This window comes from Spermophilus citellus (genome assembly GCF_964194105.1).
Source record: "Spermophilus citellus genome assembly, chromosome: 8".
In the NCBI taxonomy this organism is placed as follows: domain Eukaryota; kingdom Metazoa; phylum Chordata; class Mammalia; order Rodentia; family Sciuridae; genus Spermophilus; species Spermophilus citellus.
The window spans coordinates 1,124,206-1,140,502 of record NC_138189.1 but is presented as its reverse complement, the minus strand read 5'-3'; the positions used below and the strand labels follow the sequence as shown (position 1 = coordinate 1,140,502).

The following is a 16,297-nucleotide window of genomic DNA, read 5'->3' as shown; positions in this document are numbered from 1 at the left end:
TCCCAGAGTGCCCCGCGGGCGGCCGGTCGCGGACTCGCTCTCCCAGAGTGCCCCGCGGGGGGCCTGGCGTGGCCTGGCTTGGCCTGGGCGGCTGCTACCGCTAACTGCCCGAGATCCGACGCTCTGGCTTCTTCCCGGTTCTCGGGGTGGCGGCGCGATGGACAGCCCCGAGGTGACCTTCACGCTCGCCTACCTGGTCTTCGCCGTGTGCTTCGTGTTCACGCCCAACGAGTTCCACTCGGCCGGGCTCACGGTGCAGAACCTGCTGTCGGGCTGGCTGGGCAGCGAGGACGCCGCCTTCGTGTCCTACCACTTGCGCCGCACGGCCGCCACGCTGCTGTGCCACTCGCTGCTGCCGCTCGGTGAGCCCCCTGCGCGCGGGCGGGGCTTGCTGCGAGACCCCGGGGTGCCCAGTCGCCCCGCCCGCCCGGCCGTGCAGCCGGTCAGTGCGGGTGGGAAAGGCGACCGGCACAGTCGGGTTCGCGTCCTGAACCGTCATGGTGGCTGGGGTACAGGATCGCGCTACCGTGCCTGCCGTGGGGGAGGGCGCCTGGGCAAGGTGCCCTGGAAGATGAGTGTGGGGAGAGCCGGCGCGGATGGGCAGCTCGAAGTTGGGGGCCATGTAGATGCAGAGTTCTCTGCCAGGCCAGGACACTCAGGAGCTGTCCAGAGCAGTGCTGAGCAGTGACCTAGCTGCTAGTGGGGTCTCTGGGAGGCGGGGCTGTCAGTCGGTTAGAGGATGGATTTGGAGAGCGTTGGGGCACGTTGGGGAACTAGGCAGGAGTTCTTTGGCACTGGGAGAAAGAGGTCTGGGAGGACAAACGGCAGTGCCACGTCTGCTGCTCTGTGGACACCGGTGGAGTTGGGTAATGGAGAGCTGGAGGCACCCAGACCTACCTCCAAGGGAAGGAGGGCTGAGGGGAGTCCGCTGGAGAGATGAAGATGGGACTGCTGTGGCAGTTGGTTTCTTGTCCTGATGACCCCATGTCCTGTGAGGCAGATGAGGAAAGTGGAGCAGACTTCCTGACCATGTTGCTCCCTTGAAGGATGTGGGGTGGGTTTCTGAAGATCCTGTACTTGCACCCTCCCCATGGGCACTCCCTTTGCACCAAAGGAAAGCCGGGTATAGGTATGTTCATGGAGAACATACCTATAGTAGACAGCAGAGCTGGCCTTACAGCCTGTTGTCTCACCAACTTGTGTTCGCAACTTTCAAAAAGCTTCCAAGTTTCATAGATGTTAGTTATCTATTGCTACATAACAAGTTATCTTAACACATAGGGATTTGGCCAGAATAAACATTTATTGTTTTGTTTGTTTTTTGCAAATGGGAGCCTGCCTTTGTAGTCCCTTACCATCTACTTTGTTATTCATTCTGATGTTTCCATTGTGTGGATGTGGCAGTAGGGCCCTGGAGCTAGTTTCTTTGTCCTTGCAACATACTTCATTATTCTTTCTGTACTTGTTCACCTTTTTGTTTTGGTTCTAGGGATTGAACCCAGCAGTGCTTTACATTTAAGCTACATCTCCACCTCTTTTTTTTTTTTTTTTTTAAAGAGAGAGTGAGAGAGAGAGAGAGAGAGAGAGAGAGAGAGAATTTTTAATGTTTATTTTTTAGTTCTCGGTGGACACAACATCTTTGTTGGTATGTGGTGCTGAGGATCGAACCCGGGCCGCATGCATGCCAGGCGAGCACGCTACCGCTTGAGCCACATCCCCAGCCCCTACATCTCCACCTCTTTTTAAATTTTGAGACAGGATCTCACTAGATTGTTTAGGGCCTGCCTTGCTAAGTTGCTGAGGATGGCCTGGAACTTGAGACCCTCCTGCTTCAGTCTCCTGAACTACTGGGATTACACGCATGCACTGTTGTACCTGGTTTGTTTACATTTTTGCATAAATTGTCCCAGCTCTGGGATGGGTGTTGTCAGATCTGCCTTCTCAGGGTGGAATGGAAAGACCAAGATCTGACCCAGGTAGCTACCCCTAGGATCAGCCTTGTGACAAGGTCTTTGTGTTTACTTTTGGTTTTCTAGTTCGTGTTTTTTTTTTTTTTCAATACTCTCATGTAAAACTAAAGAAGTAAATTGAAAACCTTCCCCCTAATGTGGTGTGGAGGTATAGGAATGGTGAAGCCCACCTGTCCTGGTAGCTGGCCAGGCCCAGAGCTAGTGTCAAGAGAGGATGTAGTCACTCCCCTCTGCCAGCCGAAGGGCAGCACTGTGACCTCCAGATGGCCACTGCAAGAGGAGGATGGCACCTGACAGCTCCAGCTTCCCTGAGCACCTTCTCCTTTTCAGGCTACTATGTGGGCATGTGCTGTGCGGCTTCAGAAAAGCGACTCTACTCCCCCAGCCAGGCCCCAGAGGCCTGGCAGCTCTTCCTCCTGCTGGCTGTGACCCTCCCTTCTGTTGCTAGCATCCTGATTTACTACTGGTCCCAGGACCAGTGGACCTGCCACCCATTGGCCCGCACCCTGGCCCTCTATGCCCTCCCACAGTCCGGCTGGCAGGCCGTGGCCGCCTCCATCAACACTGAGTTCCGGCGGATTGATAAGTTTGCTACTGGTGTGCCAGGTGCCCGTGTAATTGTGACAGACACATGGGTGATGAAGGTTACCACATACCGTGTGCACGTGGCCCAACAGCAGGATGTACACCTGACAGTGACAGAGTCTCGGCAGCATGAGCTCTCACCAGACTCAAACCTGCCTGTGCAGCTCCTCACCATTTGTGTGGTCAGCGCCAGTCCTTCTGTGCAACCCTTTGATATCCGGTAAGTGTGTGGTGGCTGCGGTCTGCTGCAGGGTGTGGCCTTCATTGCCCCTTGGGAGGCACTGGGTGTGGTGGTGAATGCTGCAGCACTCCTGGGGTCTGTGTGCTATGGGTCATCTGACCTTCCAGCATCACCCTCCTTCAGGGATCTTGCTGCTCTCAGCTTCCCCATGTGCTGCTCCTTCTGCTCTCTAAGTTTCTGCAGTTTCTTGGAACACATTTAGGACAGCCCAGGACCATGATTTGGTGTCAACTTGGCTCCCAGCTTCTCCCCTCCTGGCTCTGGGGGTGAGTTTATAGGATCTGGCCTTAGGGCCATCATTGTTGGCTGCTGTCCTGGGCATCCTTCAAGGCAGCTGGTTTCCCTGGACCCTGCCTGCCTCTGGGTCCTGGCTAGCTCCAGGTCGAGGCCCCTCAGGCAGAGGAACCCAACCCAGCAGGCTGCATCTCCTGCAGGCTGAACTCGACAGAATATGGCGAGCTATGTGAGAAGCTCCGGGCACCCATCCGCAGTGCCGCCAACGTAGTCATCCACCAGAGTCTGGGTGACCTATTCTTGGAGACATTTGCCTCCCTGGTGGAGGTCAACCCAGCCTACTCTGTGCCTAGCAGCCAGGTAAGTGCTAGCCTGAGGGGAGGGTTGGATGGACCTCACAGAACATGTCACCAGGCTCCTTCAGCTCCCTATGTAACCCCTGCAGGAGCTGGAAGCTTGCATTGGTTGCATGCAGACACGTGCCAGTGTGAAGCTGGTGAAGACGTGCCAGGAGCCCGCCGTAGGCGAGTGCCAGCAGTGCTACTGCCGCCCCATGTGGTGTCTCACCTGCATGGGCAAATGGTTTGCCAGCCGCCAGGACCCCCAGCGCCCTGACACCTGGCTGGCCAGCCGTGTGCCTTGCCCCACCTGCCGAGCTCGCTTCTGCATCCTGGATGTGTGTACTGTGCGCTGAGCTTCCCAGAGGATGTGGGTAGGGCCTTGGAGATCTGGAATGGACTCTGTGGCCCTGCCAGCCACTTGCCCCTGCCAGGGAGTGGCCATACCTCCCTGGCCTTGGCATAGGGCTCTATTCAAAAAGCACATGACCTGAAGCCACTCTGCCTTGAGCCTACTGTATGTTGAGGATATTTGTCTAAAAGAAATTTTCATCAGAGATACTCTTTTTCCAGGGACTTCTGCACTTTCTCTTTCTGGCCACCTTCCTCCAGGTGAGGGCAGGTACTCAAACTGAGAGCATTCCAGAGCCTCCAGAACCTAGGACTGCCTTGATGACCTTCACTTGGCCACTTTGCCTTAACTTTACCAAGCACATCTATCCCTCAGTTATGAGCCAGACTCATGTCCGTTCACCCACGCCCATTCTCTGGCCCATGTCCTGGAGCTGGCTGCTGGCTCTGGTGTTGGGACACCTTCCCCAGCCATGGATACTGCTTGGAATACTTGAGGTGGAGCCCAACTGTGGAAGTGGAGATTTGGGGTGCCACTCTAGTGTGAAGGTCCAAGCTGGGGCATTTTGGTGGCTGCAGCCTGATGAGAGGCTACTCCTGAATGAGGAAGCAGGAGTAGCAAGCTGGGGTCAGTCCACGATGCCTCCACTCACTCCTGGGGGCCACCTAGCACCTGGAGGGTATTCACTGTGCCCTGGTGTATTTGGCTCCCATGGTCCACAGAAGACTGAGGCATCAGACTTGGCCCCAGGACAGCAGGGAGGACACAGGGACATCCAGAAGTCAAGCCCACCAGGGACAAAGGACAGGGCCAGTCACTGACTCTGAGTCTGCCTGGTTCTGAAGAGGTACTCCCAATGGTCAAAGTTCTGTTGGGCATGCTGCCCTACTGATGATTTGATGGTTCAGGTGGGAGGGGAAGAAGGCACCCCCCACCAGCTCTGACACAGTGGTTGCTGGAGGGTGGCCCTCACATCTATGCCCTACACTTTGCTGTTTCAAGCAGGCATGAAGGATCCAGCTAGCCCTACTTACCCAAGGCTGAGCCTAACCCCAGGAGGTTTTCCAGCAGAGCAAGCTGTTTTGGGTAATGGGGGTTGGTGGCAAGGCCAAGAGCCAGTCCAGAATTTCAAGGGCTGCCTAGGAAAGGCCAGCAATTTGGGGGTTGTTTTTACCAAAAAAGGAAGTTTGTTTTATACAGATAAATGTAGCTAAATGATACTGTACTTAATAAAATATTAGTTTGAAGTGCTGTGCTTTATTTTACTTTTGATATTAAAGCCAACTTTTGCTAGGTGCTAAGGCCCATGCCTGTAATCCCAGTGACCAGGGAGGCTGAGGCAGGAGGATCACAAATTTTTAGGCCAGCCTCAGCAATTTATCAAGGCCCTATCTCAAAATGAAATAAAGTAAAGGGCTGGTAAAGGGCTGGTAAAGTGCTCCTAGGTTCAAGCATCATTGCTGGAAAAGAAAGCACCAAGCTTTTGTCACAGTTGGGGGGGTGATGGCTGGAGAATATTAGGAAAGCTCTCGCAAACTGATCCTTGTGCAGTGTTCAAGACAAGAAGGAATGAACGTGTTCCTGGTGTAGGAACTCCAGGGAGGACAGAGTGAGACCCGTCTGCCTTGGCCTGGGGATGACCTTTTTGAGTTGGAAAGGGAGGGCCCGGCATCAGTCTCCAAGGCCGCCCCTGGGCAGCAGATGCCAAAGCCCAGCCCTCCGGGTGTGGGAAAAGGGCTTTGGAGCTGGGCACCCCTCTTTGGCCTCTGCTTCCGCTGCTGCTTAGGCGGAATCTGCTCGCAACCTGCGCGAGGACAGCACGAGGTCCAGTGCACTTCACCCTCCTTCGGCCCCTAGCCAGGTACAGGGTGGACCGGTTCCTGAAACCTACCACTATTATACCCGTGGGCGCTAGAACAGGGGCCCAAAGCCTCGGTGAAGCAAGCAGGCCGGCGGTGGCAGGCGTGCGCCTGAGGACGCTCATCCATCGCTGCTGCCTGCATCTAGGGTTGCTCAACCACTGAGCTACATCCCCAATCCTTGTTTATTTTGCGACAAGATTTCCCTAAATTGATGTTTGACTTTGAACTTGGGGTCTTCCCTGCCTCAGCCTCCCTGGTCACTGGGATTACAGGAGTGTGCCACCACGCCAGGTAACGCCAAAGTTTATAATGGCTTAAAACAGACTAGAAACCCAAAACCCAAGGCGGCCGGAGGATCTGCGGACCGAAGCCAGGCCGTACTTTCCTGGTTCCCGCCGGCGCGGAGACGCGCCCCAGCCCGGACCAAGCCAATCAAAAGCCCGTTCCTTTGGTCGGGACCAATCATTGGAGCGCCCACTCTGGCGGACCAATAGAAAGGCAAGTCGTACCGCCTATTCCGTGTGGCCACGGCGCGCGCGTCGAATCTCCCGCCAAGACCCTTCCGCCCGCGAAGGCGCGACCAATCAGCGCCCGAGCAGCCGCGGAGCCGGCCGTCTGGAAGCCAGAGGGGGGTATTCTGTTCCTCCGCCTCTTCTCAGCTAAGCCAGTGGCGTTGGCTCGCATTCTTGGGCGGTAGCCTCCGGCGGCGAGGTCCCACGTCTCCGCCCGGCCCTGGAGCCTGGGCCCAAGCCTTGTCCGCCCGCAAGGAACATGTAGCGGAGCGGGGATCCCCCGCCGGCGCGGACCTGGTGGTGTCTTCCGACCCAGCGCGCGCGGGAGCGCCGAGGGCGGGGCAGCGCGCACAAAAGGGCGGTTGGGGGCGGGGCGCGCGCAGAGCCTGTCCGCGCCGGCGCCGAGCACGCCGACGCCGTCCCTGCCGCCATGGCTTGTCGGCCGCGAAGCCCGCCTGCCTACGGGAGCCGCCGCGACTGCGGCGCTAGGTGAGTGGGCCCGTGGTGGGGTCTCGGGCCTGGCCGTGTGCGGCGCGGCGGGTCCCGGGGCCTGGCCGTGTGCGGCGCGGCGGGTCCCGGGGCCTGGCCGTGTGCGGCGCGGCGCGTTCCGGGGCCTGGCTGGGTGTAGGCTGGGTCCCCGCCGCTGACCGCGATCTCTGTCTCCGTAGCCCGTCGTCCCCTAAGAGATGGAGCCTCGGGCGGAAGCGCAGAGCGGACGGGAGGCGCAGGAAGCCCGAGGACGCGGAGGAGGGCCAGCACCTGGCTGATGACCGCAGACCCGCGAGGTGGGCCTCGCAGAGTGCATGCGACGCGTGGCGGGGGCTGGTCTGTGTGCCCCGTTAGGCGGCGCCAGGTTAGGCAGGCGGGCGCTGGGTCCCTGGTCTCTGCTCCAGGCCCGGGAAGCATCCTCTCCGACAGGTGGCTGCAGAACCGGTTTCAGCCCGAGTTGATCACTTCGTGAACCTCTGGTAAACCCTGAGATGGTGCTGGGAGCTACTTGAGGCTATTTCTTTAAAAATGATCTAATAACATAGCTTGTCAGTTGTGTTTTACTTTGAGCAGATTTTGCTAAGGTATGTTACACCGGAGTAATAGAGGTGTTACGTAAAAGCCAGGATGAAAACCGAAAGTTAAGCTCCAGGTAGCTCATCTTTTCCACGCTGGTGCACCCAGGAGTCTTGCCATTTTATGGCCTGTTCGGTGTCTGCTTGGCCCAGCATTTTCTAGGTTAGGCGCTTCTGGGAAGGTCAAGATGTTCACCAAGCAATGTCTCTTGGGACTTGGGCAGCAAGTGGAACAAGATAGTCCAGAGGGACCAGGAGTACCCGAGGAGAATGAGCTGGTGATGGGCTGCTCAGGGAGAACTTCTTGAGGGACTCTTTGGTGACTGGATGAAATGGGAAGTGATCCCTGTACCACATTTTATTCTTAGGCTTTCAGGTGGCTTGAGTGGCCTGAGAGCTGACTAGAGGACAAGGACAAGGCTGCTACTGAGCTGTATGAAAGGACATGGTGATTAGGCCAGATGGGGGTAGCCAGGTGGTGGGGAACGCTTGTTTAGTGTGGGCCCTTGAAGGCAGGACCTGGAGGATTTGTTGATGGTTTGGGGGCTAGAGGAAAGAGGAGTCAGGGTGACTGAGCCTTCAGGCCTGAGTACCTGTGTTGACTGCGGAGTCTTTTGCCCAGGATGAGCAGATCTCCTGTGGGGAGGGACTAGGCTAGAGGAGGCACAGTGTGAGTCACCAGTACATGTAGATAATGTTTAAAGACTTGGAAGAGGGGTGTGAGTAGGAGCCCTAACTAGTTCTAGGCTAGGTAGAAACGGGAGGCAGCAAAGCCTTACTGAGATCAAGCTCTAAACCTTTCCCAGTTAAATCCTTACAATGTCTGGCATGCCTGATATCTGGACTCAAACCCTCAAGCAGATAGGTCAGCTGCACAGCCTCATTCCACCAACGTAAAAGGAATACTTCTGTCCCTGGGCCTTTGTGCTTGCTGTGTGTGCACTAGCTGTATCTCCATGCTAGTCATGTTGGGGTAGGCAAGAAGTGGTCCCTTTGGGAAGAGGTTAGTTCAGTGTATAAAATAGGCTTCGTTGTTTTCAGATGGGGTAAATTGGGCATCCAATCTGCCTTGTCAAAAAATGTGCTTTAGGGGCTGGGATTGTGGCTCAGTGGTAGAGCGCTTGCCTAGCACAGGCGGGACCCGGGTTCGATCTTAAGTACCACATAAAAATAAAGGCATTGTGTTGTGTCTATCTATACCTAAAAAAATAAATAAATAAATAAATTTTTAAAATGCGCTGTAGCATCACAAAAGGTTCCAAAATATGAGAGGTGGCATAAGATCGCTTGTGCATTACTCTTTAAGCTATCATTGTGAGGGGTCTGGAGACCCAGACCTGGACCTCTTGCTATACCACTTGAGGGCTGCCTCCCTATGCTTTACTCTGTATTTACAATACAGCTATTGAACCAGATTAAATTGTACTTTATTACTTGGTTTGATTTCAGGCTTTCCTGACCATTTTTAAAATTTAACTTAAGATTCTCAGGGGTGACTATGAGGGAAGAAAGTTACATAAATAAATTATTGTTGCAGTTATGTTTTCCAAGCATGCCATTTGATTTGTGACTATAACACCTGTGGTTGTTTATTGAAATTAGTGTCTAGTCTAGTTTTTTTTAAGAAATTCTTTATTTCTTTTTTTTTTTAAAGAGAGAGTGAGAGGAGAGAGAGAGAGAGAGAATTTTTAATATTTATTTTTTAGTTCTCCGCGGACACAACATCTTTGTTGGTATGTGGTGCTGAGGATTGAACCCGGGCCGCACGCATGCCAGGCGAGCGCGCTACCGCTTGAGCCACATCCCCAGCCCGTGTCTAGTCTAGTTTTGATACACCAACAGTAGTCAATAGAAAGTTGGAGAGGAAAAATAAAAGATATAAATTTATATCTAATATAAATAACAGACATGATGAAGGTTCTGGCTGCCAGAAGTTTTGGCATCAAGCCTTGATAGAATTGAGCTCTTGGGTTAGGTTTGACTCAACTGTAAGTGTGCACTTTACTGCCCTAGTGCAGCAAAGGCGCCAGACAGTACACTTTACATCCACAAGGTAGTTGTATGTATAATGGGTTCTGAATCGTGTGCCTGAAAGAAAAAAAGTAGCCACTCCACTTGATTCTTATGTGTGCCAGACACTACATAGCAGTAAGCATGTTATCTGAAATCTTTTTTATAAAACCATGACGTAATGGTTAGAGTAGAGATGCTTTCACATCTGATTCAGCCCATTCTGCCAGATGGCCTCTGAGTGTTTCCTGACAGTGTGAAAGGGAACTGGAAGTGCTCCTGAGGTCAGATGGCCTTTCTGTTTTGTTGCAGTTTCACCACTCCTGAAGGCCCCAAGCCCCGTTCTCGGTGTTCAGACTGGGCCAATGCCGTTGAAGAAGATGAAATGAGGACCAGAGTTAACAAAGAAATTGCAAGGTACACATTTTGGACCACAAAAATGTTTTTGTGGCTTTTGAATCTTACACTCATTTCAAGGTGTGCCTTAGAGCAGTGGTTCTCAAAATTTGGTTCCCAGGGTGAGGCTGTGGCTCGTGGTAGAGCATTTGCCTGGCATGTGTGAGGCCCTGGGTTTAGTTCTCAGAACCACATATAAATAAATAAAGTTCTATCAACAACTTTATCAGCATCTTCCGGGAGCCTACTTTCCAGGGCCTTAGTGGCGACCCTTCCTAGCTGGGTGGTGTGACGAGGCGAGTGCTCCACCACTGAGTTGCACACTCAGCCCAGCTCCACAGCCACTGACTCTATCACCACCGTGTGCCACTCAGGTGAGGAGTTGTTCTCGATGGTGGCCTGGCTTGGTCTTCATGCAAGATGGTCCCCTTCCTTGCCTCATTGCATCCAGACGATAAATCCCTGGGTCACATCGTGGGCGTTTCTAGTCCCTCCTCTCCTTTTGCCCCTCACCATCCAACCCCAGCCCGGCTAGCTGAGTTGGTGTGGTTTGTTGCAGTATGTTGGATCAAGCAGGGGACAAGTAGGTGGGAGCAGATCTGTTAGCTGCCTCTGAGGATGCGTCTTGGGATTGGCTGCCTGTCCTCATCTGGCTGATGACGCTGTCGAGGGTTTTCCTTTTGGCCTAGAGACTCTTTGTGTGATGTAGAGTGGTGTGCCTGAGAGCATTAGGATAGTTTTTTTAGACCTGGTTGCTCTAAACTATGATCTTGGCAGATAACCTTTGTTTTATAAGATGATGTAACTGAGGTTAGTTTTGCATTTAAAAACAACAACAATATGCTGACTTCCAGGGAGAAGGCTGCATTCCTGGTGGCTGTCAACTCTAGAAGCATTGCTAGTTTTTAGACCTTTAAAGAAGGTCTTTTTTTTTTTTTTTTTTTTTTTTTCTTTTTTTCCTCCCTCTCAGATATAAAAGAAAACTCCTCATAAATGACTTTGGAAGAGAGCGGAAATCATCATCAGGAAGGTACATGCTGTGTAAACATTTCTTTGTAATTGAATTGCAGATTGTCCTGATAGCACTTATTGATTAGCTGGTTCCTTACTGATTTGAAATAGTTTCTGTTGTGTACTAAATCCCCAAATGTACAAAGGTTCTGGGCTGTTCTGGGATTAATATGGTTTGGAACCAGAGGATGATGATGTTCTAGCACTTTCTTGGCATAGCTTACATGGTGATTTTTTTATGCCAGGCTTGTTCTTAATCTTCCATGTTTTCAGTTCTGATTCAAAAGAGTCAGCGTCTACAGTGCCAGCTGATGTGGAGACAGATGAAAGTGTCCTGATGCGAAGACAGAAGCAGATCAACTATGGAAAGAACACTATTGCCTACGATCGCTATATTAAAGAGGTCCCCAGGTAGTCTTGTCTCCTTGGCACTTCCTAAATCAGCCCCACCATGCCTTGCTGAGAATTGTCTGTCATTGACTCACAGGAGCTTGTGTGCAAATCAAGGAGAATAGATTGGTATCTGAAAAGCACCCAAAATAATAATAATGTCAGGTGGTATGCTCATGAGTCCTAGTAGTCTTGCAAATACAGTCATTAAAACGTACAGTGGGGGTGGGACTTTGCCACAGATCCTGAAGATGTAACCAGAGGAAATTGCCCGCCACTCAACCCTGCTTTCTCTCAGGCAGCATGTCCTTGCCTCTCTCTCCAGGCAGACACAAATGGATACAGGAAAGGCTTTTGAATTTTCATGAAGTATTTGGTAACATTAAGATTAACGTTTACTTTTCTGGAACAGATTGCAAATAAGTAGTGCTTTTTTTATATGGCTGGCTCATTTTATAGACTCACCTGATCTGTATTTTGTCAGATAGAGCTGATCTTAGAGCCTGGCTAACCTAGTTATTGAGAAATGTGAGACGCTTGTGTTGAGGTGACCTTACTCCCCTGCAGACACCTTCGACAACCTGGTATTCACCCCAAGACCCCCAACAAATTTAAGAAGTATAGTCGGCGTTCATGGGACCAGCAGATCAAGCTCTGGAAGGTGGCTCTGCACTTCTGGGATCCTCCAGCTGAAGAAGGCTGTGATTTGCAAGAAATGTATGTCTTTGTTGTGTTCTAGTTCCGTTTCTCTGGCACAGTGACTAATGACAGGTGTTCCTAGAAGTTCTCAGAACAGAGTGATTCGCTCTCAGGGCTTGGCTTGGTGTCCCCTAGTCATGGGACTGTGGGGAGAATTTCAGGGAGGATTTTGCCTACTGGGTTGGATTTACCTTCTGGAGTTGGAAGAGAGTGTTCAGTAAATCTAGGACTCTGGTGGTTTTTTTCTATTCCCTTAAAAGATGAACATCCTCAGAGTTGTTTGAGTCAGGCTGGGGATATAGCTCAGCAATTGAGCACTGGCCTAACATACATGGCCCTGGGTTCGATCTACAGTAATAACAACAAAAAAATTATTTATGAAGAGTTATTTATTTATTTATTTATTTTTATTTTTTATTTTTTTAAGGAGAGAGTGAGAGAGGAGAGAGAGAGAGAATTTTTTAATATTTATTTTTTTTAGTTCTCGGCGGACACAACATCTTTGTTGGTATGTGGTGCTGAGGATCGGACCCGGGCCGCACGCATGCCAGGCGAGCGCGCTACCGCTTGAGCCACATCCCCAGCCCTATGAAGAGTTTTTTTTTTTTTTTTTTTTTTAAGAGAGAGTGAGAGAGGAGAGAGAGAGAGAGAGAAATTTTAATATTTATTTTTTAGTTCTCGGTGGACACAACATCTTTGTTGGTATGTGGTGCTGAGGATCGAACCCGGGCCGCACGCATGCCAGGCAAGCCCACTACCGCTTGAGCCACATCCCCAGCCCTATGAAGAGTCTTTTAAAAACATTTTTATTAGTTATTGTTGGACCTTTATATATATGTGGTGCGGAGAATCAAACCCAGTGCCTCACACATGCTAAGCAAGCACTCTACCACTGAGCCCCAGCCCATGCAGAGGTCTTATTTTAATTAAGGGAAGTTTTTATCTTCACAAGTTCTGTTTTGTTGTTGCTGTGTAGGTACTAGGTTTTGAACCCAGGAGCACTCGACCACCAAGCCACATCCTGAGTCCCACCTCCCTTTTTTCTTTTTAAATTTCAAGGCAGGTAGGATCATAGGCATGTGCCAACCCCCCCCGTCCTGTCCTGACTCTCAAAGCCTTGTTGGATTTCGTTTTACAGACACCCTGTGGACCTTGGGGAAATGGAAACTGAATCCACAGAGAGCAGCTCTGAGTCCCAGACGAGCTCACAGGATAACTTTGTAAGTACTTGGATGTTTCGGATCATAAGATTGAATTCTGAGAGAGTGACCTAAAGTTAGGCTTTTGAAGAGTCCCACCATTTCCATTTATAGTATAAGGCCTTTGCCCTCTGAATCCAGCATCTGTGTGAGCATTGTCACAAGTGTTGTAAGTGGTGTCCGGCTTGTGCTGCGGAACTACTGGCATAAAAATCAATGCTGAATGTTACTAGATGAGGGATTGCTTTGTCTCTGGGGTTTTGGTGTTTTTTTTTTTTTTAATGGTACCAAGTGTTGAGAGCCTGCAAGTGCCTCGTGGCGGCTTGGTTATTTTGTGCCCAGCCAGACTGTGGCAACCAAGGATTGAACTCAGGGGCACTTAACCACTGAGCCACATCCCCAGCCCTATTGTATTTTATTTAGAGACAGGGTGTCCCTGAGTTGCTTAGTGCCTCACCATTGCTGAGGCTGGCTTTGAACTCATGATCCTCCTGCCTCAGCCTCCTAAGCCGCTGGGATTATAGGCATCCACCACTGTGTCTGGCTGCTACTTAGGTATTTAAAGTTAGGTTTTCTAGCGGGAAACCCTTTAAAGATAGTATACAGGTTGCCTCATCTCCAGTTCTGTGGATAATGAAGTGGAAATTTTTTTTTGTGTGTGTGTGTGTGTGTTTCTGAGTTTCAAACCCAGTGCCTTACACATGCTAGGCGAGTGCTCTACCTCTGAGCCACAACCCCAGCCCTGGGTTTTTTTCAGACTTTCCTGCATAAGTACAATAATGTACAATGAAAAGATTCCTTTATTATTCTTATAAAGGAGACTACCCAATGTTTTCAAATGGAAATATTCAGTCTTTTTTTTTAAAAAAAAATTGTTCTTTTTTTTTAAAGATAGAATTTTTTTAATACTTATTTTTCAGTTTTTGGCGGACACAACATCTTTGTATGTGGTGCTGAGGATCAAACCCAGGCCGCACACATGCCAGGCGAGCGCGCTACCGCTTGAGCCACATCCCCAGCCCATATTCAGAGTCTTTAGTTAAAAAAAAAAAATAGGTGAAAGGTTCAAACATACATACTTGAGCAATTGGTGCTTTTGGGTTCCTGTACCATATTTGAACATATAAACCAAGGTCCAGAGTTGCCTTTTACTGTCTGCCTTCCTATGTCGCCCGTTTGTACACCACATAGTCTGCTTGTGATTAGTAGGCGACACAGATGTTCAGTAGAGGAACAGCAAAATGTTTGCTTAAGGCGTATACCTTGTTAGACTTTGTCCACTTGCAAAATCCTAAAAATATTTTAAGATTTCTTTTGGCTTATAATTTCACAGGTATCGATCCATGTTAACCTGGCTTTGTTGCTTTGGGCCTAAGGAAAGGCAGAACATGGTGGAAAGACTTGGTAGAGGAAAACTGCTTAGCTCATGCCACCAGGAAAGCAGGAAGTAGGGGGATGGGAAGAGGAAGGGCTCTGGAACCAGATACACCCTTCCAGGGGCATGTCCCCATGCCATCTATTTTTGAACATTGCTGCATTGGAGAAAAACCTACAACCTATGGGCCTAACCCTAACCCTGTCTCAGATCATGGTGGTGTTTTTTTTTTTTTTGTTTTTGTTTTAAACTGGATTGAACCCTGGGATGCCTTGCCACTGAACCACATCCCCACTCCTTTTAATTTTTTAAAGAAAAATTTTAATTGAAAGGTCATACCCTCACAGGTCAGTTAGGTGATGTCTTGTGTCACAGCAGCTCCTGTTAGGTGAGGCAGCCATGACTCAGAGGTGTGAGGTGTTCCTTGGGGCAGGGGTGGGTGGATAGTTAGTGGGCAGGAACTTGAAGCTTCCAACTAAAATAAGGTTTATTATTGTGCATTGGAATCGCTCAGCAAGCCTGCCTCTCTGAGGGACAGATGTGACCTGTGCTTGTGTCTTTTAGGATGCGTATTCTGGCACACCCACCAAGGTCAGACATGTGGACTGCCAAGTGGAAGACGAATTTGATTTGGAAGCTTGCTTAACTGAGCCCTTGAAAGACTTCTCTGCTATGAGTTGACTGCCACCTGGTGGCCACTGGGAGAAGCAGGTGCCATCTCTGGCCAGCTAGAGGTCCGCCAAACATGTAGGCCTGTGATGTGCACTGGTAGCTGGGTGGTGTCTGTCAGTAGTTCATGGTCTTAGGATGAGTTGTTGTTCTTGCCTTACTTTCTTAGAAACATTAATTTTGTGTATAGTGAATGTTTTGCATGTTTTAACTTGTAAATGGTGCTGAATCCAAGGAATATTGATTGCGAAGCAGTCTTGAGCAAACTTGGGTGCATGGTGTTTCCACTCTCAAGTTGGAAAGGCCAGTGCAAGTGAACTAGTTTCCCACAGCCTCCTTAGACTTTTAGTTGCCGCTTGTCAGGTGGGCTGGTTGTAAACTTTACCATGTGTTCTTAGGACCAATATAGGGTGGTTTTCTTTGCAGGTACTTGACAAAATATATTCAGTGTGAGACATGATGATTTTGTGGAAATGTGTTTTCTGGCCTTTTATCAATAAGTCCAAGTAGTTTTTTCCCTCCCATACAGAGCTCTGAACAAAGATGTTAAATTAATGGGTTTTATGTAAGTTAAAGTCTCTGATTGGGTACTTGTAAATAGCACTAGCTAGGTCTTAACTGATGAGACAGTTAAGGCAACAGAGCGACTTAGAATGTTTTTTTTACAATCAGTTAATTGACAGTGTAAAATTACTGTAAATGATAATGTGTACAGATATTCAATTGTAAACTTGTTAAACTGTTGTGTTTTCATTGCTTTTGTATGGAATGATGTTGCAAAAATAAAAAGGAAAAAACTCTTTTAACGGATCTATGACGTTGCTGGATGGGTTCACTGCCTTGATGAACTTTGTGTAGGGGGTCAGAGTGAGCCTCTTGGCATCCCTGAGGTTCTGCTGAGGTGCACAGGGAGAGCAGCCCAGGTTCTGAGAGAACTGAGCCCAGTGCCAATGAGAGTGCTGGCCCAAGTCCCTGCCTGCCCCGCTGGTGAGGGCCTTGATAGTCCTGGCTTTGGCATGGGAGCCTGCCCTGATGGGGAGGAAGCTACAAAGGCTGCATTCAGGGTCAGGTTAGGGGATAAAAATATGGGGGTGGTGATGCTTGTGAGTGTGGGGAGCCATTCTGACACGTGATTGGGTGACTCCCGTTAAGGGCCTGAGGCGCTCTGGCTGTGTCGGAGCTTTCCCGACCCTTTCCTGATGAGAGAGCCCATCCGTGTGGGGGTGTGCGTAACCACTGACCCTGGAGACCCAATCACTGACCCTGACCTTGGAGTGCAGCCCCCCCTCAACCTTCATTGGATGGAATTCTCCCCTGAATCTCTTGTCCCCCCAAATAAAAGGCTACTCCCCGGCGTGTTCGCTCTCTCTCTCTCCTGCTAGCCCAGAGT

General features: G+C 50.2%; 2 protein-coding genes across 5 annotated transcripts; both read left to right on the top strand.

Annotated features, from left to right (window-relative positions):
* The first annotated feature begins 37 nt into the window (after positions 1-37).
* On the top strand, positions 38-4,967 carry TMEM129 (transmembrane protein 129, E3 ubiquitin ligase). 4 transcript variants are annotated; one of them, XR_014023212.1, is made up of 5 exons: positions 39-362; positions 2,301-2,775; positions 2,999-3,062; positions 3,231-3,390; positions 3,476-3,612. XR_014023212.1 is itself a non-coding variant. In XM_081303501.1 (4 exons), the coding sequence occupies exons 1-4, from the start codon at positions 158-160 to the stop codon at positions 3,722-3,724; spliced, it is 813 nt and encodes a 270-aa protein (XP_081159627.1). In that variant the 5' UTR covers positions 38-157; the 3' UTR covers positions 3,725-4,967. The 4 variants fall into 4 exon arrangements, 3 of the variants coding, with proteins under 3 accessions (XP_081159627.1, XP_081159626.1, XP_081159628.1); XM_081303501.1 differs by lacking the exon at positions 2,999-3,062 and having other exon boundaries at positions 38-362; positions 2,577-2,775; positions 3,476-4,967; XM_081303500.1 differs by lacking the exon at positions 2,999-3,062 and having other exon boundaries at positions 3,476-4,967.
* Positions 4,968-5,146: 179 nt separating this feature from the next.
* SLBP (stem-loop histone mRNA binding protein) lies at positions 5,147-15,709 on the top strand. The gene is made up of 8 exons (XM_081303503.1): positions 5,147-6,583; positions 6,763-6,879; positions 9,481-9,585; positions 10,535-10,594; positions 10,849-10,986; positions 11,533-11,682; positions 12,803-12,884; positions 14,803-15,709. The coding sequence occupies exons 1-8, from the start codon at positions 6,525-6,527 to the stop codon at positions 14,917-14,919; spliced, it is 828 nt and encodes a 275-aa protein (XP_081159629.1). The 5' UTR covers positions 5,147-6,524; the 3' UTR covers positions 14,920-15,709.
* The last annotated feature ends 588 nt before the right edge of the window (positions 15,710-16,297 follow it).